Source organism: Bidens hawaiensis, unplaced genomic scaffold (assembly GCF_021521415.1).
Source record: "Bidens hawaiensis isolate Kalapana, Puna unplaced genomic scaffold, B.hawaiensis_p1.1 tig00011510_1, whole genome shotgun sequence".
In the NCBI taxonomy this organism is placed as follows: Eukaryota; Viridiplantae; Streptophyta; class Magnoliopsida; order Asterales; family Asteraceae; genus Bidens; species Bidens hawaiensis.
In genome coordinates this window covers 678,966-704,572 of record NW_027491901.1, presented here as the reverse complement: position 1 = coordinate 704,572, position 25,607 = coordinate 678,966, and the positions used below count along the sequence as shown (strand labels likewise).

Genomic DNA, 25,607 nt, shown 5'->3' with positions numbered 1-25,607 from the left:
TAAATAACTTGATTAACAAATAACAAACAAGCTGAGCACGAGCCAAGCTCGACTTATCGAGCACAAGCTCGCACGCAAGCCTAAAAGAGACTCTTATTTATAGAACTTTTATTTAATATAACAGATATATACACTTATATGATTATTATTATTATTATATATAAAATTCTGATAAAATAACTAAATTATATATGTTATACATGAAAATCATAATATAATATATATATGTGTGTGTGTGTGTGTGTGTGTGTGTGTGTATATCAGGGTGGGTAATTGTACAATAATGGCTTATCGTACATTACATATGCAACCTTCCAGAGTGTTAGATTACAAAACACGTGGTGGCAGTTTTGTAGATAGCCCAAAACTAATTCGTGATCAAATTCATCGATTACAAATCATTTTTGGTCCGAGTTATGAACTCCATGCTCTATCTCATCCAATTTCTGAACCTTAATCAGAGCTTAAAGTATGAAATCTCAAAAGTCAAAACCAAAGTAGAACGTCGTTGAACATCAAGAATCTTCAAATTGATAAAAAAACTTGATGATTCAATCAATAGAATTGATGTCTATTGAGGGTGTAGAATCTTCAATCGATTATGAACTTGCATAATAACACACTCAGTTGAGCTCTGACTAGGGTTCAGAATATTGTGGTTAAACGTTTAGAACAAAACTAAAACTCATGTACATTTAGATACAACAAAATACACATTGTGTATTTAAACACTCAAAAAAAAACTTTAAATACTTTAACAAAACTTTGAACACTCAGAACAAAAACTTTAAACACTCAGAACAAAAATCTAAGACACTCAAAACAAATTTCTGACCAAAACGAATTACACACTTTAAACGTTCATGACAAAAATCTAAGACACTCAGAACAAATTTCTAGCCAAAACGAACACACTATAAACGTTCAGGACATAAATCTAGACACTTAGAACAAATTTATGAACAAAACAAATTGCATACTTTAAACGTTCAGAACAAAAATCAAAGTCACGCAAAAATCAAAGTCACGCAGAACAAATTTCTAACCAAAGCGAGCACACTTTAAATGTTCAGAATAAAAAGTCTAAGACACTCGGAACAAGCTTCTGACCAAAATGAATTACACACTTTAAACGTTCAGAACAAATATCTAAGACTCTCAGAACAAAACTTTAAATACTCAGAACAAAAATTGTAAAGGTTCACAAGCTCATATCTGTATCATGAAATTGAACACTGAAATCACTTCATATAATCTCTTAAGCATCAAATAATCAATCGACCATTGATTTGATAAGGATTTCATCATATGAACAAATCTAGAACGTATTTAGATTTTTATCGGTTGAAATCAATTTTCAAATTTTCAATTCAATTCAAGTGGAGTCTGCAATGGAGTCAGTGACGATGGTTGAATGATCGTAACGATTAATAAACAAGATTACTTCTTATCCTTCCTACAAAAACTATACTTCCTATTATAACCTAATATATATATATATATATATATATATATATATATATATATAGGGTTAGGTTAGAATAAAAACTTACTTGAGTTGTGAAAACTCTAGAAACCCATTCTCAACCACATGTTTTTAATTAAAGATTAAATCTTGTGGTCCACAATTAAAGTTAATAAAAAATGTAAAAGTTTATTTACATTTTCTCTCTTCTGAAAACATATATAAAAATTACTAAAAAAATGTAAAAATAATAGCAAAACATTTTTTTTATGTTTTCGATGTTTTGTATTAAATTTAACAACATATATTACATGTAACAAAAAAAAACGATGTTACATGGGGTTTTCGTGGGTTTTCTCAACTCAAGAGGGTTTTCAAATTATACTTCTATATATATATACTAGCTATTAGCCCGCGTGTTACGCGGGTTTATTTAAGGTTTTTTAGTATTATTTTGAAGATATAATTTATTATATTAATTTAATTAATCTACATGGACCATGTTTGTCGCTTTTAATGTCATTTTGATTGTAGTTTTTTTATTCCACCAAGATGGGCTACATTTATTGGTGGGATGGAGTTTAATTTCAATAACACGTAACGGGCTAATGTTAGTTGTTTTTGTTGGTTGTACCATGTCTACAGTTTTGTTCTTTATAGTCAAGGTGGTTCAATGTTTTTGTTTGTTTGTTTTTCATCTTATCCAATTCAAGAAAAGATGAAATGACCGGACCGAATGAGTGAGCTAGACAAGAACCAACGAAGCATAAAAAAGGAAATGTTCAAATTATACATTGTATTGGCCTTTGGCCATAATTGTAGTCTTAGTAAGCAATTTGACTTTAATTGCATAAAAAATGTTTGTTTTTTTTATTTTTATTCATTTGTTAAATGAACAATTGAATGACGGTATCATATGGTAACAATGCAGTACGAAATGATGGTTAACATGTTGAGTATTACTAAAAAGCAACATTCACAACAAAGCAACAAGTTTTTCCATTGTTCTACAAAATTTGTAAAAGTTGGCATTTTTCATTAAAATCAAGAAATAATTAACCTAAGTTGTATAAACTTGTTATCAAAATCGAATCAAATCAGCTTATACAATCTTGAGCCTAGAAAATATGCTCATTTGAGAAACGGGTATGAGCTTTGTTACGCTTGCAAGCAAAGACCCTAAATAAATGTATCATAATATAAGAATCATTACCTTTATTCAATATAATAAATATGTTTATTATCCTCAACTTCGCACAACCATCCTTTTTACTTGTCACAATAACCAAACCAAAAATTGGCATGTAACCGGTGCTTTATTTCTCACGGGTCAAGCAGCTTATGTTTTATTACTCTTCAAAAGAAAACAGTTCAAATGTATGGACTATTAATGGAGATGTCATCACTTACCAAGTCATTAATAGTCGATATATGTTATATATACATGTAACAGGTCGAGCTCGGGTTATGTTTCATCTTGAGCGGGTAATCTTACATCTTATCTTATCTTACATCTTACAATACTAATAAAAGAAAATGTTGAAGCTTAGGTGTCAAGCCCACATTTCACCTAATTCCTAATCTCTCATTTCATTAATTTTAGCTATTCATGGGTCATGTGTCAAAACCATTTTGTCAAATGGGTTATAACATAGTGTGGATTATATTCATTATTGAATCAAGTGTCATTTTCATACCTAAGGTTTAACCAACTACACAACTTTAGTACCTTTTTTTTTTAAATTTCTTGCAAATCAACACCGGGTGTTTCCAAAATCATGCTATTTTAGTACTTTTTGTTAACCATGTTTGTTTTTTTTATTAAATCTACATTAAATTAATTCACAAATATTTTGAGAATCACAACTAAAATAACAGACCTTATTTATCTTTATAATTTGACAAAACTCGTATAACACACGGGTTCAAAAGCTAGTTCTAAAATATTACTCTTAAAAAGGAATCAAAATATTACTCTTAAGAAGGGAGCATGTCAAAATAAACCCAAGGTAAAAGAAAAGGATTGTTGTCAATTTGCCATAGCACCTTTTCCATGTGTTCGAACGGGTAATTGATGATAATATATAACATATAAGAACTAAGTGAATATAATACAAATAGAATTTAAAATGAAACGTAAAATGCATCAAGGGAGACTTCTTTGCCCATTACTAATCATCGGAAAATAAAAATTGTTTAAAAAAGAAATTTCCATTTTAGATCTTTTTGACATTATTAAAAAAATCCATTGGTAATGTCTCATATGCAACAGTCACTTTTATCACTCCACAAAGAAAAGGATTATCTTTGTTGTTACCCATGGATGAACCGAAAACGGACATTTTGATCTTATTTGCATAGATGGGTTGAACCAGATTCTGATGCAAATTCTCGACCTCCAACGATGAACACACGGACCTTTTTTATACGGGTTAAATAAGCCAACCCAAAACCTGATTATTTTTGTGTCGAGTTCGTGTCATGACGAAAATAGTCACCACTCACTAAATAAAATGACCAAAAAGGACAAAGTGTTATTTACAAGCTTACAACCTTCTCAATTGCATTATTCATAGATTATAATGTGACATTCGTCGATTTCGGGTCATGTTTGTATTCGTTTTTGTATTTGTTTATTATGTAAACCGACCCGATTTGTAAACCGAAGCTTATGTTATAATCAAAATGATGGATTTATGTTACAATATTGTTTCACACTTGTTGGGTCTTGAAAACATCCTATTTTTATTTTTATTTATTTATTTATTTATTATTTATTTATTTTTTTGTTGTTTTGTGTTTTTGTCTTGATCCATTTTGCATGAAAACTCTTGTGTCTCACACCCATATTTGACCACCAACATTACCCTATATATACATCACATTTCCTCTTCATTTTCCATTGCTACAACTCCAAAAAAAAAAACTCTCTCAAACATCAAAGATTCAAGGTTATCTTCTTAAGTGTTCTTGAAGGATTTTGGTCTTTCATCTTAATTAGTTTATGTAGCCTTATTAAAACTTGTTTATGGTTGTGCAACATATATATAATATACACCCCTTGTTTACCTTTGGTAGTTACTTCTCCGATTCCGGTCGGTGAGGTTTCGGACCCCATAAGGCAAGGCTTCATGGAGGACTTCGTGTCCTTGATATATATACATCTATATAACTTGTTCATACATATTAATCTTGCTTATTTTAGTTTGTTGGTCATGTTTACAAGTTCCATGGTTATGGGTTTTTAAGAGTCTATGTTTCGGTTTAACCGTAAATAGCTCTAAACCGTAAACCGAACTTTATTACTAGTTTTGTTTGTTTAAACATACTTAGTGTTAGATCTAAGTTTCTAAAATCATTTTTACAAATTCTATGGTTATGGGTTTGTAGAATCTTACCTCGGTCTTAACCCGAAACACGATCCGAACCGAAAACCGAACTTTTGTTTAAAGACTTTATTGTTAACTTTTGGTATTTTTTTATTTGTACATTATTATACAAGTTATTTAGTGTTTGGACATGTGGAAACCATCTATGAACTTGTTGTGAGATGGAAACCGAACCAAACCGATTCTTGCTCGCTTAAGACACACAAGTGTGTTTTTTTTAGCCATCAAGACTTGTATATTTCTTTAAAAATAGTTACAAATTGATTTTTAAATATTTTCTTAAGTACTTGGAAATGTTGGATCCAACTTGATCTCATAACAAAGTTTGGACCGACAAAACCGAACACTCGCTTAACGTGCGTTGTTAGTTCTAAAACAATGGAACTACATACTTGGTTAAGTCTTATTAAATTTTATTGAGTTATCTCATAACATTCAATATTTTGGAAAGTTGACTTTGGGTTTGACCAATTATCAAGACCCGAACCGACAACCCGAACACTCGATAAAAAAAAACCCGTTTTAGTATCTTTATTCCAAAGGGATTTGCATTCTTGCATTTTACCCACCTTATTACTTAAAATAGGTTGAGTAAATATTAAGGTTAGATACTTTAACCCGGTTTCAAGCAAACTTACATTTTTAAAGGGTTATTATTATAAATTCTTAAATAGCCACATTTTAAACCTTGAACTTTAATTATTTACATTTCTCAACATTTATTTTGTTTAAAGACCTTCAAGACAACCTTTCTAAATTCAAGACTTCTTTTCTTTTTAGGCATTGTGCGTTAAACTCGTCGTTCCGACAAATCTCCAAATTATCATATTTCAAGTTTACTACTTGAAGGTGAGTACTTTATACCCCATTTTCCATCTTTTATTTTGGGGGTGACATTTCATACTTATTCAACAAAATGCTTTATATTTGAATCTTAAACCACAAACGTAGTTGTATACTTTACCTAAATAATTGCTCGATTTGGTGTTCTATGCTTATATGCCTATGTGTTTATCGCTTTTGGTTGGTGGAACTATAAAATCCTAGACTATTTGGCATCCCCTTATAGCAAGGTGTCGTTAACGTAATGCAATTAACGATAACTATAAAATCCTAGACTATTTGGCATCCCCTTATAGCTAGGTGTCGCTAATGTGTTTAGCGATATCTATTTATCCAAATTAGCACTTTTATTTATCGTTTCGTATGCAAGTTTTGTGGCTATCTTTATTATATACTAATATGATTAAACTTATGAATTGCTCACCAACCTTTGTGTTGACAAACTTTATTTTATGAAATGTTGCAGGTTTGCATCTTGGTTGATTTATGATTGTGAAGAAAACGACATCAAAGACCTTAGGATATTAGTAAAAATGAACAATATCAATTTGCCATATTTTGTGATATCTTGTTTATGGTTATTTTATGGATAATTGTTATGTGACATTTTCGATGTTGTGAAATGAAATGAGTTTATTAAATACTGTCACTTTAATTAGTGTCATGTGCTTATGTACAATCGTCACACCTCGGCATGTTCCGCCGCCTTTGGTCGGGGTGTGACATATACATTTTAAAAAATATCATTTTTGCAACCATATTTAATATATCAACTATTTTAACACCTGTAGCATGTCGAGGAAGAGTAGGTTGATCATAAATTGATAAGTAGCTTCCTTGTCGATCCTGTAGTTCCGCAAGATTAAGGAAAATGCCCCCCTCCCACCCCCCCCCCATCGCTATAGGCTGCAAATTCAATAGATGATAATTAGAAAATAATGAAACAAAAATAAAAATATGGAAAAAAGGAAAGGGGCACAAAAAACCAAAAATAACCAACCAGAAGTAAAAATCCAACTATGAGTAGAACTTTAAACCACTTTGTTGAAACTACAGTTTCACTTCATCATCTTATAATACTCAGTGTTCCACCACACGCACCCACTAAATTGTCAACATGTTTAAATATTCAACAAAGATTTAACTGAATTGTAATAACAGTAACTGAAAAAAAAATCTAAAAGTATAAAAAATCATATCATCTGAATTTCTTTTAAAGATATTAGGGTTTATAGAGTTCTGAACATTAAAACTAACTCACCTTATAATGAACTCAATTACCCGTTCCAATTTGTCGAAGATGAGTAGAGTGCCTTTGTAAGTTTTTCATCATCACAAAATAGGCCAATGCATGTGTCAGCAACATTCTCTAGATTTTGCTACCATTTCGTTTTTGGAAATTTACGAATGGTGCTTCTGGATTATGTTTTGCGTCTCTCTACAACCTTTGATATGTTGTAAGTTATACAGAGTAAATATTTCGCAGCCTCTAATGAAAGCATATGAGTCGAGGCTAAATAAACAAATTTATAAAAAAAAAAAAGTCAGGAGTGAGAGTTTGTTTATCACCAACACACATTAATACATTACCGGTGTTCTTATGAAATCTTATTAATTGCACTTATCGTAAGATTAGACGAAGCATGCTTATGAATTGCAGTTTCAATATCAGTAGCAACTTTAACTGGGTTCAAGACTATAAAAAAAATCAAAGCAATTCTATTTTATCTGTATAGAAAACAAATCATCAAAGTTCTCAAATTTGATAATCATAATGATATGAAAGAATGTTCGCAATCAATTGAAAAAAGCATAATTCTAAGAAAAACACTAACAAACCCTATATTCCACAATTGTTCAAATCAAAAATCCAATTATCCAAAAGTTTTGTTTGCCATTTTCTGAACATACAATATTACAAAATTTAAAGAACGTAAATACATATAAAAATAATACTCTTGACATTCATAATCAATTAAGTGGTAACAGTGATTAACGCATCAATGGGTATGATTACCACCTAGGTAATTAACATAATATAATAAACCAATCAAATACAAATCTTACCGAGATTAATAAACAACTGAGATAGCATTTACTACAATATGGTAAACTGATATAAGTCAAACTGCAGGCATATAGAATTATAGACCATGGTCCTAGTGCAACATTAGGTCAAATACGACTACAAAATGAACAAACAATTCGGTATTTTTACCTATGTTGCATCTCTACGGCGTTCATTCGCTGGTAGGTGCGAAATTAGTGACGCCGGAATCTGTTTCAGTCGTTGTTAGGGTTTCAAACATTTACCAATGAAGGTGCAGACGTGCGAAGGAGGTCATCGATTAAGGATTAAGGAAGAGTGAAGGAGAGGTATCGGCAGAGAGGATGGCGATTTAGGGTTTTAGAGTGATGGAGACGTGAAAGAGAGAAAACAAAATCAGTTTTGTTTGACCCGATCCAAAACCCATCAGTATACCCATGACCCGCGATTTTTGTTTAAATCAACGATGTGTCTCCGTTTAAAAAGCAAGCAATCTGGTGTCTTCTTCTTTTCCAAAAAAGAGGGAGTGAACACATCACCACACGTAGGATTTTAGGGTTTTCGTTTATATATATATTATAGATAGATAGATAGATAGATAGATAGATAGATAAAGGATATAATATACTAATTGTTTATCGTACATTACGTACGCGAGTATATTGAACGTAGATCATAACTATTTACAATATGATATCATAACTTAACATAAGGGTATAATTGTCTTTAACATCCTTTAAAAATTCAACGCCAGCGCCGCTACTAAATTTAGAAACGGTTTCTATTATACTTTGTTTTCATAAACCGTTTTTGTTGAGTAATTGAGATTCCATAACCGAAAGCCGCCCTTTAATCGCCGACGCCGGCGCCATTCCGCTCGCCGGCGCCATAAACAAATTGAAATTGGAGCCAATTGATCGGTTAATCTTTGAAATCGATTCAATTAATCATCAATTTGAAGTTTCAATCGATCAGTTTGGAGTTATGGATGATGGGTTTTTGACATTGAACGTTTAAGATTTGAACGTATTAGTAAAACGTATTAGTAGAATGTATTAGCGAAAGTATTAGCAGAATGTATTAGCAGTAGAACGTATTAGTAGAATGTATTAGCAGAAAGTATTAGCAGAAGAACGTATTAGTAGAATGTATTAGCAGAAAGTATTAATAGAAAGTATTAGCAGAATGTATTAGCATAAAGTATTAGCAGAATGTATAAGCAGAACGTATTAGGTAACGAACATCTGGTTTGAAGCAGAACGTATTAGGTAACGAACATCTGGTTTGAAGCAGAACGTATTAGGAAATATGAATATGTATTAGCAGAACGTATTAGGGGTTGAGGTTTTATTTGCAAGTAACGAACATTTTTAGGGTTATATAACTCAATTAGTTTGATATCGACCTGCAAATTAATTTAATACTGATCGACAGTTAAATTATATTGATATGGATGGACGCTCGATGAATCAATTGATGAATTTTGAAGCACAGGGATTTGGGGGAATTGAAGAATAGATTTGGGGAGTATAGTTGGACGTTCTGGACGGAAATACCCTTTTGATAACTGGCGTATCATGGCGTATAATTGTATTTAAAAATTTAAACGCCTATAATTGTACGTTCTGGATACTCGCGTACATAATGTACGATAATGTATTAGCGTACGTTAACCGCCCCTATATATATATGTATGTATGTATGATTTGTGTGTAATGGTTGTGGTGGGGCCACTACAAACCCAACTCTCAAATGTTTGAGAATGCAAACCAAACCTAACACAAACGTTTGTCTCCACCCATAAACTTTCGTTTGCACCATTCCATATCACCAAAAACCTCCACACCCACTCCGGTGGAGATGCTCTTATTTCCAATCCCAACTAAAACATTAATAGTCAAACTTGATGGTTGACTCATTCTCTAGCATATATATAAATCTATGATAAAAGGCTACAAAGTTGATGGTTGACTCATTCTCTAGCATATATGTCTAACATTCTATATAATTTAGAATAATTGTCTACCATAAAATCCTGTTCTTCACCCCTTCTAGAGCCACTGATTTCTGAATGAATTCCTTTAAAATTCGCGGGTATGGATCTTCTGATGGGTTTGGATCGGGCCAAATGGATTATATCACATTGCCTATCGTCGTCAATGCTCTAAACCTAATCGCCCCTGCAAATACGAACTCCACCACGCCCTTATCAACCCCTGCTCCTTTCATATCTGATTACAAACCCTACAGGTCTTTTGATTAATCATAAAACACAACCACCCTAAGTCTGATCCATCATAAAACCCTACAGGTCTTCTCATTTGACATGTTAAAACAAATCATATTTATATTCTGGGTTAATAGATCTTAAGCTAAATTTGACAACCAAATACAGGAAACTTAAATTATGCAGTCTAAAACAAGCTCAACACATATTTCTACTTTTGGAATGAATATGCAACCAACATCTTCATCATGTAATCAATGCTTCACACAAATCAGTGTATGCTCTATACGAGTATATACGAAGCAATGTAATGGGTTAATTAGATAATACTCTCATAGGAAACGCGAGAAAGTCGATTCATTAGAACTGTCATTTATCCATAATTATACGAGAAAACTGATCTTAAATATGATACTATGATTACAAATTTACAATAGTAACCCATTACACGATTTTGTTAGTACCATCCAACCAAATCCAATTTAATTGTTTACTTATTCAATTTCAATGAGTGAATTTTCAAGTTCAACCAACCCATTTTCAAAATATCAAGTAGATGAATAAGAATCTATCTGGTTCAGAAGGGAAGAACTTGCATCAGTATCTCAATTTCAATTCATACATGGGTTTGATTCACACTCCATGTTCTGAGAAATCTTTACCATCCGAAAAGAGGAAAAAACGGAGTCTTTGTCTAAAGAAATGCGTTGAGAAATGACAGATATATAGAACTTTTCAACGAGATAATGTTTATTCAACTATCTCAAAATGGAATCTATTCCAAACATATATGTCACGTATATGTCATGGTTTCTTACTTCGACATGGTACAAATATCTAAAGTTTTTATTTTTAGATACTTTTTCAGGCCTATTGTCGATACTAAGTAGCAGCCAAAAATTTTGTATCCATTTTTCATGATATTATGCATGGATTAGATATATCATGACGAATTCTTTAGAAAAAAGCATGTGTTGCATTGATCATTGTTAGTATATTGAACTTTGATTAATTCCTAAAAACTTTATAAATATGACTTTAGGTTTACAATTTTTATAAATTATGTTTGATAGTTATATGCATACACTGTATAATACTATATAGGGTATTAGTTTTATAAGCATTAATTGATGTTGTATAAGGAGTATGTGGACAACTAGCTAGTTGAATCCAAATCATTGATATCATCAAACACCCAAACAAGTGATTACATGTATTGTAACTCATAATAACTCAAAAACAAGAAACACAAAAACAACCAAAAGGGAGAAAATATCAATCAAAGTAGATGCATTTCTATTCACCAAGAATCTAATTTTTTCACAAATGTACAAAAGCACATTTTAACTACAGTGATTGTTTAGTTACAATATACACTGTGAAATATTTCCAAGTTCGTCGCGCTCGACATCTCTAGACACAACACATCCCTGAGCACCAAGTGTCAGATTCCACTTGGTGTTTGGTTGAGCTTTTCAAGTTTACTTATTGATTTTTGAAAAGCAATAACACTTTTGAAAAGCTCTATTTTGAAGCTTTTGGAGGAGCTTTGTCAAACACCTTTTGCTTTTCAAAAATTAAATAAGCAAATAAGCATCATTTAAAAACTCACCCAAACACCCCCTAAAGCCATGGTATCACCCCCCCCCCCCCCCCCCTTTTTCCTTCTCAAGCCATGATATCTCTCCTTCACCGTCTTAAGAAGACATAAAGAGGAGAAACTTTATCATTTAGAACCTTCTTGACCTATGAATGAACCTCAAAGATTGGTTTGACCGATCATAGGTCAGTCTTCCTTCCAAAAGCTCTCGATAAAATTTCTCCACGTCCGATTGTAAGATTTTAAGTTAGTGTGTAAAACTCTAATATTATCCACATTACCTATACATTGAAAATGTATGCAGAGAACATAACTGATATTAACATGTTAGAGAATGTTAGAGAAAGACGTTCTCCACATTCCACATACCTTGATTATGGTGTAACATAATGAAGAACGTGGTTATTTCATAAAATGTGCGGTCTCATATCATGTCTTGTTGTCATGGAGCAAAATACCAAGCTCTTATTTAAAGTCCAACCAGTGCAACAAACCAATGTTATCCCAAACCAATGTTATCCCGGCCCAATAAAGCACGAGGTGGCCACCATTGACAGAATGTCTTATAATGGGAAAAAAAGAAGAAAGAAAAAAACATATGCAATAAATGTGACATGACCGATTTAAAGTCCACCATTGACAGTAATAGGATTAGGTGAAACATTTGTTAAAAAAAAAAAGAAAGAAAGAAAGGCGTGTTGCCTTTCAAAAATAAAAAATGTTACGACCTGTTAACTTAGTTAGCTTTTAGTGATTACCCAATTTAGAAAGTGTGTTAAAATTGGCTTTATTGGTAGCACTTAAGTTATGTAACACTCTCAATGCAAAACTAATTCTAAATAGATAGTTATCAAAACGACATAGAATTATGTAATTAGCTCGTGGCTTGAAACTTGTTTGAGATTTGCTCAATTTGTAAACGAGCCAACCTCGACAAAGACTGGCCCGCTCGTTTGGTGCAATTGTTTGTCTCGCTTAAATTGACTATAACATTTAGTACTTTATAGAACAAATAAATGATATCAAATCTTTCAAACCCAACTTTTCATCATTCTTTGGTCAACTTCGCATCAAAAATTTTCTTTTTCTTATAATTAAGTGCTTGCAATTCAACTGAGATGAGCTAAAGTGAGTCAAATTTATTTAAAATCGAGCCAAACCAAACCAAGCGCAAGCCCAAGTTTTCAACTCAACTGAGCCGACCCAATTTTCAGATTGATTTAAAAAACAAGTTGATCCCACCCTTGTATTTATAATAAACAAATTGATAGGTTAAAATCTCAAAAATGATATGTAACGGTTGAAAAGAATTCTAGAGAAACTAACACGTTTATGGGCAAAAGCTTTAAAATAAGCATGAAGGGGGCAACAACTCACATGACCTTTAACCTTGGGATTTTTTATACCCAAAATAAAAAGAGAGACTGTATATACTTTTGTATGTATTTTAAGATATGAAAGCACTAAGCAGAATTGGTCCTCAAACTTTTTATAAGCCTGCACTTTTTAATCCAATGATCATATTTCATGTTATCTAGCTACACCATAAATTACTTTTAAGTTATAACATGTTTTTATTACTTTTAATCATGTTATAATAAAAGTTAAAGATAAATGATGCAACTATAAACTAGGAAAATGCAGCAAACAACTAAAATAGATCATATAAAATAGAAAATTAATGATCGTACGTAAATAGTAGGACCATATATAGTTATACGTAAAAATACAAAAATTCTTTAGAAAATGGTCCTTCATCTATAGATATCAATAAAGTTATATGCTAAAATTGACATTTGTATGACACAATGACATATAGTCAAAGTGGGGATAAAGTTGTCGAAGGGATCACTTGATTCACTTCAAAACTTTCTTTTTAGTTTATAGGTCTCGGAGATATCGGTGCCCTAGATGATTACTAAATATCCTTAAATAGAAAATTTTAAAACACAAACATGCCACTTTTGAGCTTCTTATTTAGTGTGATTTATTTAGTATTAGCCAAGACCTGTTAAGTTGTTATTTGAACAGTTGAAGAACATCATTATTAATTCCTATCATACATATGTAGGTAGATTTTTTAAATTTTGGGCCCTGCCAATAACGGACCCTAAATGGCAGCCGAGGCTTGTATGACCTTTAAGACGGCCATGCTAATTTACCTATTTTTGATAAATTCAAAAATAAACATTCCATCAAAATATATAATATAGATATCCAAGATGTATAAATGTTTTAACAAACTAAAATAAAAACAAACAATTTCTGATAAAACGACAAAAGAGATGAATGATGTTCAAAACCTATATTTATATACACGTAAAGCATATTAAATTTGTTTTTGGATGACGAATTTTAGTTCTTTATAAGATTTAAACTCTCACTATTTGAGAGAGACCCTAACTTTAACAATCATCTAATATCATTGAGGTACAAGCCACTTGGGTATAATACATATTATATGAAATGAAATTCTATGTATTAAAAAAACAATGGAAGTAACATTTAATAGTTGGAAGTAACTAATTATCTATTAATCAAAGTGAATTTTATCAATTATTATTGTTTTCTCTACACGATGTTAAATAGGAATCTTTTCAAGTATTACATGTTGTCTAGTAAAGAGCTTGAATGTAACTGATTGTATTGAACTATTGATTGTTTTGTGGTGATTACAATGTCATAACAAGCTGGAAATTAGTTGTCAATTTGCTGTGATGAATCCATAATTATGGGAGATGATATGGTGACTGATCTCACAATCGTTTCCTTTTTCACTTCTTTTCAACACTTCCCCTCAAGTTGAGTAGTGGGGTCTCCAATACTTAACTTGCTTAAACAATGGCTGAAGATTCTTACGTTAACGGCCTTGGTTAGTATATCTGCTAGCTGATCTTGGACTGGACAAATGGGAGTTCGATCACCCCAGTTTCAAGCTTCTCTTTGATAAGATTTCTGTCCACTTCTATATGTTTGGTTCGGTCGTGTTGTACTGGGTTTTCGGATATTTGGATTGCAGCTTTATTGTCACACATAAGTTTGATGCTTTCTTTTGGTGGGAACCCAATTTCAGTCAAGAGTTTCCTTATCCACAACACTTCTGCCACTCCTATAGCTATGCCTCTGAACTCGGCTTCGGCACTTGAGAGAGCGACAACCTTCTGTTTCTTACTTCTCCATGTTACCAAGTGGCCTCCCACTATGGTGAAGTAGCCTGACGTAGACCTTCGGTCCCCAACATCTCCAGCCCAGTCAGCGTCAGTATAAGCTTGAATCTCTAAATGCCCATTCAGTTTAAACAAAACTCCATGGTTAGGTGTTCCTTTGAGATACCGGATTATTCTTAGAACAGCTTCCATGTGAGCAGCCTGAGGTTGATGCATGAACTGACTTACAACACTTACCGCGTAGGCAATATCAGGTCGGGTATGTGCGAGATATATTAATTTCCCCACCAATCGCTGGTATCGTCCTTTATCTGCCAACTCCGCTTCAAGCTCCATGTGAAGTTTGTGGTTCACAATCGTTGGGGTTTCTACTGGTTTACAATCTATCATACCTGTCTCTGCTAGAAGATCCAAAACATATTTTCTTTGGCAGATAAATATTCCCCCTTTTGACCTTAGTACCTCAACCCAAGAAATTATTTCAATCTTCCCAAGTCCTTCATTTTAAATTCTGCAAACAAGCTCCTTTTAAGGCGTTCTATTTCTTCTTTGTCATCACCGGTAATAATCATGTCATCTATGTTACTACGTATATGATTAGACATGTTATGAGATTATTTCTTCGTTTGAGGAACAGAGTGTGATCTGAGTTACTTTGTTTAAACCCATACTTCTGCATTGCACATGTGAATCTCCCAAACCAAGCTCGGGGAGATTGTTTTAGCTCGTAGAGGGATTTCTTCAACCGACAAACCTCCCTTTTTTTGAGATTTTCTGTGAAACCGGGAGGTGCTTCCATGTACACTTCTTTTAGTTCTCCGTGTAGAAAGGCATTTTTCACATCAAATTGATGAAGAGGCCATTCTTTATTGGCAGCAATCGAGAAAAGGACCCTAATCGTGTCCATTTTAGCAACAGGAGAAAATGTTTATGAATAGTCAACTCCATATGTCTGAGTATAGCCTTTAGCTACCAAGCGAGTTTTATATCTTTCAATGGTTCCATCCGGTTTGTGTTTTACTGAAAACACCCACCGACATCCAACGACCTTTTTTTCCAAATGGAAGAGTACATATTTTCCACGTGTTATTCTTCTTTAACGCTTCCATTTCCGTTCTCATATCATCTTTCCATTTTTCAGACTCCATAGCTTCTTTTACAGTAGCTGGTATTTGTTTTGAGCATAGAGAATTGGCAAAGGCTTTGGCTTCATTAGACAAGTTTCCATTGGCAATATTTGCCACCGGGTATTTGGACTGACGAGTCTTTTTTTTCTGGGGAGTATCGTTTAGGAGGAATCCCTCTGTTTGCTCTTGGTGGTAGAGCATACTTTTCAATTATTTCTTCACGAGCAGCAGGATTGTGTTCAGTAGTTTCATTTTGAACAGAGGTTTCATCTTCGTCTTCTTCTGGTTCATGAACAGAGGTTTCACCTTGTTCTTCTGCTTCGTGATTTTCACCTTGTTCTGTTTTCTCATGGTTAGATATAATAACTAGGGAGGTATTATGGTGAGAGTTACTAACATCTAACATAAGGTTGGGAGGATCTTGGGTGACACTATTTGATGGTTCTTCAGATTGTGTGGTAGTATGATGTGACTCATTCTCAGTACTGTGATCATCTTCATTTAAAGAGGGAAATCACTTTAGCCAATTCAGTGTGTCTTCATGTTCTCTCTCCCCCTGACCACTGTGTTGGGTATTATAGAAATACTCCGTTTCCAAAAACTCACAATTCATGGTTGTGATGACTTTACCCCGTTTAGGACTATAGCATCAATACCCCTTCTGGTTTACACCGTAGCCAAGAAAGACATTTTTCTGCACATGGGTCAAGTTTTGTGCGATCGGCTTCTGGTATATGAACAAACACAGAGCACCCAAATATTCGTGGTTTAAGAGTGAGAATTGATGGAAGGTTGGTAAAGGTGGATAAGGTTTGTAAGGGAGTTTGGAATTTTAGTGGTGGGTAATCGATTAATAAGATAAGAAGCCGTAGCAAGAGCTTCGGGCCAAAAGGATGTGGGAACTTTGGATTCAATCATAATGGCTTGAGTTATTTCTAACAGAAGACGATTTTTTCGTTCAGAGACCCCATTTTGTTCAGAATGTTTTGGGCATGTGGTTTGGTGAATGATTCCTTTGGTCTGAACAAACTGTTTCATGGCGGTATTAACAAATTCACCTCCATTGTCAGACCGTAAGATTTGGATATCGGCTTTATATTGTGTTTGTATCATTTTATGGAACATGACAAATTTCTCAAACACTTCTGATTTGTGTTTTAAAAAATATACCCACGTCATACGGGTACAGTTGTCCACAAAGAGTAAGAAAAAACGATAGTTTTGCCCCCCCCCCCCCCCCCAGTAACCTTAGATGGGCCCCACACATCAGAATGAATTAATGTAAAAGGTAAATCAACCTTGGTATTCTTTGGTTTAAAAGTTTGTCTGTGACTTTTAGCCAAAATACATGTCTCGCATGTTAACAAATTATTTGATGGAAAAAGTTTAGGAAACAAAAGATGCAAATAACCCGTGGAAGGGTGCCCCAATCTACGATGCCATAGCCATGCTTCTCTATTTGTTGTTCCATGAGCAAGCATCACAGTACCGGTTTGAGTCACTTCATCCACATAATATAGTCCGTGTCGTTCAGTGCCACACCCAATGATCGTCCTAATCCTGATATCATGTAAGATGCAAAAAGTTGGATGCATTAATACAGTGCCATTCAACTCTTTTGTGACATGACTAATTGACAAAAGTTTGTGTGACAGAGAAGGGATATAGAGACAGTTGGATAATTTTAAGGTTGGAGAAATTTCAACCGTCCCTCCCTTTTGTACCGACATGATCCCTCCATTAGCGGTTTGAATATGGGTTTTTGTTGGTTTGTATGTGGTGGTAATATCAGCTGGATTAAATGTCATTGTGTCGGTAGCCCCACAGTCAAGGACAGTGGCGGAGCCACACTATTAACACCGGGTTCGGCCGAACCCGGCTCTTTTTCGGTTTTATATAGAATCTACACTGTTTAATTAACGAGCGAACCCATTCTTTTTGAATGAGCGAACCCAATATCGCTTTAAAAAAGTATATTCGAACCCATTGATTATAAAAAGTTTAGTTATATTTTTTTAGTAACGAATATTCCTTTTATAAAATATAAAAAGCTTTTAAAAAATAGTTTTACCATTAATAAACATTATATATGGGCCAATAATACTATATTACCCCATATATAGAATAATAAAAATCCCAAAATACTCATAGAATGCGTCAATAAGCCCAACTGAATTAACATTCTTAAATATAATACCTAAATAAATAATAAATAAATAAACAATAAAAACATCAGCAATTGACTCAACAACCGATCAGCTTCTTTTTATCGACCAGATGTCCATTGCTCATCGCCTTCGCCGTTCGCCTCAAGGTTTCAACCATCGCCTTCGCCGCGCCTAAAATCAACCAATACCTGTTGATCTATCGTTTGAGAAATGTTTTTCTTCAATGAAGCATGTGAAGTTGGATTTGCGTAATCATTTGGGTGACGATTATATGAATGACGTTTGTATTTGTTATATTGAGAATGAGTTCTTTTTTAAAGTCGCGATTGAAGATATTTTTCAAAACATGAAAGCACGTAAGAAACAATCATAATATGCAATATCTTTTTATTTAATAACTTTGTATTTTATTGAATGCTAACGATATATTTTTGTTATGATAATGATATTGTATTTTATTTATCTAACCGAATGATCAACCCGACCCAACTCGACTCGACCCATTCGGGCCTGAAAACTTTGACACCGGAAGAAAATCAAGTATCAAAAAATTCCGAACCCACAGAAAAAAGTTCCTAGCTCCGTCACTGGTCAAGGATCCAAGCCGTTTCTTGTTGTTTATGGCATTTTTGGGCAACATTAGCTTTCCCAATAATTGGAGGATCATTCTGTAACATTTCTAATATGTGGGGACTAACAAAATCTGAGTTTAAGAAAGAAGGGCCTGAGGTTAAAACCTTAACCCATTACCTGCTTCATCTCCACCATTTGACCTACCAGTTGCTATTCCCCCAAAACCTCCTTATCTCTACGCTTCTTCAGATCGCTGTTGCTGGTGGCGTGGCTGTTGCCCTCAGTGGAGGCCGGTTTCTCGGCTCCAGTAGAGAGGTTGGCCTTTTTATGACCATCATTCCACCAATCCGGATAACCAACCAGCTTAAAACACTGATCTTTGGTGTGTTTGATCATCCCACAGTGAGTGCATTTCAGTTTTGATTTATCGGTTCGAGAATCTGATATGCGTTGTTGCCCCCTTGTAACTAATCCTACCCCATCCGTTTCAGTTAACCCGCAGGCGATGAGTCCCGCCGCCACGCCGGATTGTGAAGATCCGGAGATAGTACCAAGGATTCCTTGATGTGCCATTTCTTTTCTCACGGCCGCGTAGGCTCCCTCTGCTGAGGGAAGCGGGTCCCACCGAAGGATTTCTCGTTTCACCGGGTCAAACTTTCTGTCCAGGGCATTTAAAAATTGAAACAGTTTTTGTTCGGACCTGATTTTGTTATACGTGGCTATGTCGGCAGCACAGGTCATTGGATTCGGGTCCCTTCTATCGATCTCACCCCATACACCTTGTAAGGTAATCCAAAAATCTTCAAGGGTTGAACCGTTTTGCTTGAGCTCGTTAGCTTTGACGTGTAGGTCAAAGGTTTGTAACTTGTCCTTCCCACTACTGTACGTTGTCACCAAGGCATCCCATAGCGTTTTCGCGATGGGAAATTCGGTGAGATTGTTGGCTAACCCTGGTTCAATGTTTTGTATGAGCCATGAGAAGACGACCAGATCGTCTTGTTCCCATCACTCATACTCTTCATAAGAGGGATCTGGTGGTTCGGGTTTTCCGGACAGATGTCCTAATAGTTTTTTAGATTTTCCCCTTATAGCGAGTCGAATCATTCGAGCCCATAGTGCATAGTTTTGGCTATTTAACTTGAGGCTAATCATTCGGCTATTGGAAAGGGTTTGTTTGTGGGTCTGATTTTGGGTATTGAGGTTGGTTCTGAGAAGGTTTGCAATTTGGATAGTGATGTCTTCATTATTGATAGAGTCACCGTCTCTGGACATGGCGGCTCTGAAAGGTTTGGTTTATGGACCGTTTCATCGCTCTGATACCATGTTGTCTGGTAAAGAGCTTGAATGTAATTTATTGTATTGAACTATTGATTGTTTTGTGGTGATTACAATGCCATAACAAACTATGATATATAGAAAAGATACATTGCTAAGAAAGGAATTGACAACTATAACTGTGGTTGGAAATTAGTTGTCAATTTGCTGTGATGAATCCTTAATTATGGAAGATGATATGGTGACTGATCTCACAATCGTTTCCTTTTTTACTTCTTTTTAACATCACAAACCATGAAATATTTATCAATTATTATTTTGTTGATATTATGTTAAATACTCACATACCTTAATGAGAAATATTCGTTAATACATGATACTATATGCATTCAAATTTATTAAAAAATTTAACTTTTACGAGCGTACTTCCTTCCTCAACGCGTTATTAACTCTTCTATGGAAACCCGAATAATACATCTAACCGAGCTAACAATTAACAAAGAAAGACCATTTTGTTAGTCAACTCAATATAACATACCAAAAGTGAACCAAAAAATTGTCTTGTGCCAAAACTAGAAATCAAATAATAGTCTAGGACCAACTTTATAATTAACTTTTCTTTCCCTTTTGATGTGATGTAAAAGCTTTTATGAAAATAACAGTACCAAACCAAATATAATAACGTCCACTACATTATAATAACACAAACAAACAAACAATATCCAACTCCTCCTCCGCCACCACCACCGTCGCCGGAAACCTCTGCGCCGCCGTAGATGGGTATTAGAGAACCTGTAAACTAAACCCTCTAAACTGTTTCAATATCTTGTTTTTAAACCATTCTCTCTCATCTTTTCACCTATTTTTTTTTCAGGTTCTAGAGAGAGAAAGTGAAGATGGTGATGATCAAAACAAGCAAAACCATGAAACAAAAAAAACCCATAAAGATTTAGAGAAAGGTGAAATGGACTTTGAACAACAAAAACAAAGAGATTTGAATATGTCAAGAATGCAAAGATTAAGTGCTACAAACCCATTAAGACTTGTGATGGATAGTGCCACCAGAGTACCACCTACACCCACGCCTAACCGTGGGCCCACCATGCACCACCCACCACCACCACAACCTCAACCACCACCACCACCACCACCACCCAGCCACCCGTCTCCACCACCACCACCACCCTCCGGCAACTCACGATCTATTCCCACACCTATCCCTATCCCAATACCCTCCCCAATTGACACCACACCTACCCCTCAAGTATGTGTTTAAAGATTCTTTTTTTTTTCCTTTTTTTTTTCAGTTTTCAATCAAATTTCAGTCTTTTAATTTATGGGTTTTGTTTATAAGTTGAATTAATGTAATGGGTTTTCATCAAATTCAAATTTCGGTTATTTATTACTTTTAATTTTTTAGCAATATTGCCAATTCAAGAAAATTCACCTACAAAGATTCAATCTTTTCTTTAATTTCAATCAAATTTCAGTTTTTAGTTTCTGGGTTTTGTTTATAAGTTGAATTAATGTAATGAGTTTCCAGCTTATTCAAATTTCTGTTACTGATTACTTAATTATCAGCAATCTTTGACACATTCATTTCAAGAAAACACCACAACAAAAATCCTATATTTCCTTTAATTTTCAATCAGTTTTCAGTTTTTTAATTTATGGGTTTTGTTTATAAGTTGAATTAATGTTAATGTAATGGGTTTCCATCTAATTCAAATTTTTGTTATTGATCATCTAATATTAGCAATTTTATACTACACTCTCAATTCATGAAAATACACTTACAAAGATTCAATTTTTTCATCAATTTTCAATCAAGTATCAGTTTTTAAATTCTGGGTTTGCTTTTTAACTTCAATTAATGTAATGGGTATCCATCTAATTCAAATTTTTGTTATTGAATATTTGATTATCAGCAATCTTTCACCACACTCTCAATTCAAGAAAACACACCAATTTTCCTACAAAGATTCAATTTTTTCATCAATTTTCAATCGAATTTCACTTTTAATTTCGATTAAGTTAACGGGTTTTCTTAATTTCTTGATTCTCAGCAATCTATGGCCACACTCAATTCAAGAAAATACACTAACAAGTTCTCATTATTCTTATTCGCACTACATTTCTTGAACGCGGTCTGTCTAGTCTTCTTCCTAGTCTTCAAAGGCATCCAAGGATTACTTCAACATGACAGCGCAAGAAAAAAGGAAAAACGGTTAATTGATTACTTCCTCCCACAAGTCGAAGCAGCGTCGTTATTAAGCATCACACTCGCATTCGCCTGGCAGAAATTCGTTCGGGTTTGGCCCCATTACATGGTGCATTTCGTCCTCTGGAGCTCATTCCTCACCACATTATCCGCAGGCATCTTATTAATCTGCTTCCAACGCCCGGCCACAGACGGAGTCGGTGTCGTTTTCATATTTTTCGCGATCGGTAACGGGTTGTACTCGTGTTGGGTCACTCAAAGAACCAAGTTTTGTAGCAAGATTTTCTTGAAAGCACTCGAGCCTGTTTCGAAGTTCCCGGATATAAACCGGCCCACGTATTGGATGCTTGGGATCTGGTTCATTTGGATGTCGATTTGGATACTTGCGGTGATCGGGGCTTTGAATTTTTATTTCCCGCCTTTGGTGATTATTTTGTTGGTGCTGAGTTTGCTTTGGACCGCGGAGGTTATGAGGAATGTGGCGAATTTGACCATCAGTAGGGTGATTGCGTTGTTTTACCTTCGTGGGATACAATCGAACACGCAGTTCTGTTTTCAACGGGCGCTGTCAAAGAATCTTGGAAGCGCGTGTTTGGGGTCTTTGTTTGTTCCCACCATTGAAGCTTTGAGGATTGTTGCTAGAGGTTTGAATTTGCTTGAGGGGGAAGATGAGTTCATGTTTTCTTGTGCACATTGTTGTTTGAGAGTTATGGAGACAATTTTTAGATATGGGAATGGTTGGGCTTATGTTCAGGTAAACATTTTATTCCTAAGGTTTAAGAATATCTTTATTTTTGTGACTCATCGGTCGATTAATTTTTGCTATATTTATAAATGAGACGAGTTCAAGCCAAAGTAAGCTTGCGTGTTGGCTCGCCTGTTTGGCTTGTTTAAATATATGAAATAGAAACTCATATTTAAATTGGTTTTAAATAATCCCAACTATCACCTATTGACAAATAACAGGCCCAACTTTGCACTTGGCTGGTGGCGGTCCTAACGAAAAGGGTATTTGTTCTTAACGGGCCACGACTAACGGATGTTAACCCTGTTAGTGATTTGCTGACGTTGACCTTCTTCTCCGGCCGGAAACCTGCAACTCGCCTCCTTTCTCCCTAATATCATCACACCGTCTCCCTCCCTCTTCAAAACACATCGGAAATTTGAAAATGAAGTACATTACATCTTCTTCCATAGCCAATCCCTAGATACCAAACCCTATCTTATTTTCAAAAATTCGAAATCAATGTTACACAATCTACAAAATAAGCATAGGGCTTTTGTTAAGGGTGTCAAAACGAGTCAAATGAAGTGTCAATTACCTCGAATGACGCACGATTGACGAGGGTGGACTTCGCTAGAGACAACGACGGCGACACGTCGGTTAGGTTTCGTATGAGGGGAAAGATAGAGAGAGAGACGGTGTAACGATATTAGGGAGAATGGAGGCGAGTTGCAGGTTTCCGGCAGGTTTCCTGCCAAGGTCAACGTCAGCAAATCACTAACGGGGTTAACATCCGTTAGTCGCGGCCCGTTAAAAACAAATGCCCCTTTAGTTAGGACCGCCACCAGCCAAGTGCAAAGTTGGACATGTTATTTGCCAATAGGTGATAGTTGGGATTATTTAAAACCAATTTTCCTTTAATATATATAAATTATAATTTTCTTTAGTTTATAAATTCTGTATTATAAATTCGGCATTGTGCATGTTAAAAATATTGTTTTTGGATTTTTTTGTTGATACATAGAAAATATAAAAATTTTGAAATAAATGAGCTGACTCAAGTTTTTTATGAGCAGAGATTGAGCTTAACATTTCACTTGTTATGATAAACGAGTTGGATCATTATGGCCCTAACAATAGTTTGAGTTATTAAAACAAATGATCTGTTAAGAAAATGAAATATTTAAAATATTTATGGCAATTTCATAACTTACGAACATGTGTTTTAATGCTTTCCTCATCATTCTTGTAACACTTTTAGGACCATTTACTTGTCAAGTCCTTTTCTCAGTAACGCATTTATGCCTGAACTGACAATGTTTCCATTTATCTTGTATTGCCATATTAAAATCAATAGCTACTTATACATAGTTATATAATATGAAGTGAACTTTTATACATTCGTAACAGATCGCAGCGTATGGGAAAGGGTTCGTAAAAGCGTCACAAGATACTTGGGAACTCTTCGAGAAACGAGAAATGGAAATGATTGTTGATTCTGACATCACCACCGCAATATGCTTCCTCACCGGAGTTTGCAGCGGTTCTATATGTGTCAATGTGGTGGCCACTTGGACGTTCAAAGTGCATATAGACTTCACCGCCACCATCTCTCTCCTTGCCTTTATCGTTGGGTATCTAATGGTTAGTACCACTTGGACTTAGTTAAACTTCGGTTACATTTAAACACAATACTTTTATTAGCATCGGTATAATAGTCCAAGTTCCATATCTAATTATAAACTTGTGTCTCTCTGTAGTTTCCCATGCTATTTCTGACTGTTTCAACTATTTGCTTTTCAGACGAGGATCGCAATGGCATTGCCTCACGCTTGTGTGAGTTGTTACTATGTATGTTACGCCGAGAATCCAGATAATAAGTTGTTTGACAAAACCATACCAGACCGTCTCAATTTGATTAAATCCAATCGAGATGTGGTGGTCCCGACGCCTCGGGTTCCTCCACGGTTTAGAAGATAACACATGCTTTCAAGTTTTGATCTGTTTAGTCAATTAACTGTAAATGGTTGTATTATTTTTTTAGCAAATTATGTTAGTAGGAAAAATAAATATGATTTAAGTTTTTGTTGGAGGAAAAAATTAGGGAGTGTTAGTACATATGACAGGAGTATAGGGGGTTATATGTATATGTTGGGAAAGATTAATGGGCTAGCTTAAACATATTTGAAACAATAATATTTTTTTTGTTTAAAAATTAAAATAGAAGGAAAGTGCAACAAGCAATTATAGAAACAAGACAGCGGTTATGGCATGTTTTGGACACGTCACGAGCGTGTCATGCCGGGTAGTTCGTACTATAAAATATTCTTAAAAAGGTACAGTTTTTTAAAATATTAACAAATGAATGAATGATACATGTGTGTGTAATACACTTGATTTGGTAGATTGGTGAGTCAACCATTCATGATTAGTACAATAATATTTTTTTAAATTACGAAATAACAAACCTATTTTAGTATTTTATACGTAGTTCTATTTTATAAATAAACTAGATTTTATTCCCCGTATTACTGGGGTTGTTTTACATTATTCGTTTTTAATATTTATATATGTATATTTGGATTTTAATTTTATTTATTGTAAGAAAGTTAATAATTTATACTTGAGGTTTGTTAATGAAATGATTTCACAAATAAATGATATGTTATAATCCAGTTTAAAAGCTATCTGCGTTTGGTGATACCCATTACCCATTTATTTTCTTTATTATAAAATTGTTTCTTAATTATAAATAATATCTTTTTTAAAAAAATAAAATAG

The 25,607-nt window shown here is 34.3% G+C and overlaps 1 protein-coding gene and 1 pseudogene across 1 annotated transcript; one reads left to right on the top strand and one right to left on the bottom strand.

Annotated features, from left to right (window-relative positions):
• Positions 1 to 14,456: 14,456 nt before the first annotated feature.
• Positions 14,457 to 15,074, bottom strand: LOC143538213 (secreted RxLR effector protein 161 pseudogene; annotated as a pseudogene).
• A 5,520-nt stretch (positions 15,075 to 20,594) lies between these two features.
• Positions 20,595 to 25,012, top strand: LOC143538201 (uncharacterized). The gene is made up of 5 exons (XM_077031807.1): positions 20,595 to 20,675; positions 20,756 to 21,151; positions 21,948 to 22,856; positions 24,237 to 24,470; positions 24,630 to 25,012. The coding sequence occupies exons 1-5, from the start codon at positions 20,658 to 20,660 to the stop codon at positions 24,804 to 24,806; spliced, it is 1,734 nt and encodes a 577-aa protein (XP_076887922.1). The 5' UTR covers positions 20,595 to 20,657; the 3' UTR covers positions 24,807 to 25,012.
• The last annotated feature ends 595 nt before the right edge of the window (positions 25,013 to 25,607 follow it).

Bases quoted from the DNA above. Each gene is read 5' to 3' on its own strand.
- LOC143538201 (XM_077031807.1), top strand. The intron at 22,857-24,236 runs GTAAACATTTTA...CATTCGTAACAG, and splicing joins ATGGTTGGGCTTATGTTCAG to ATCGCAGCGTATGGGAAAGG. The intron at 24,471-24,629 runs GTTAGTACCACT...TTTGCTTTTCAG, and splicing joins TTATCGTTGGGTATCTAATG to ACGAGGATCGCAATGGCATT.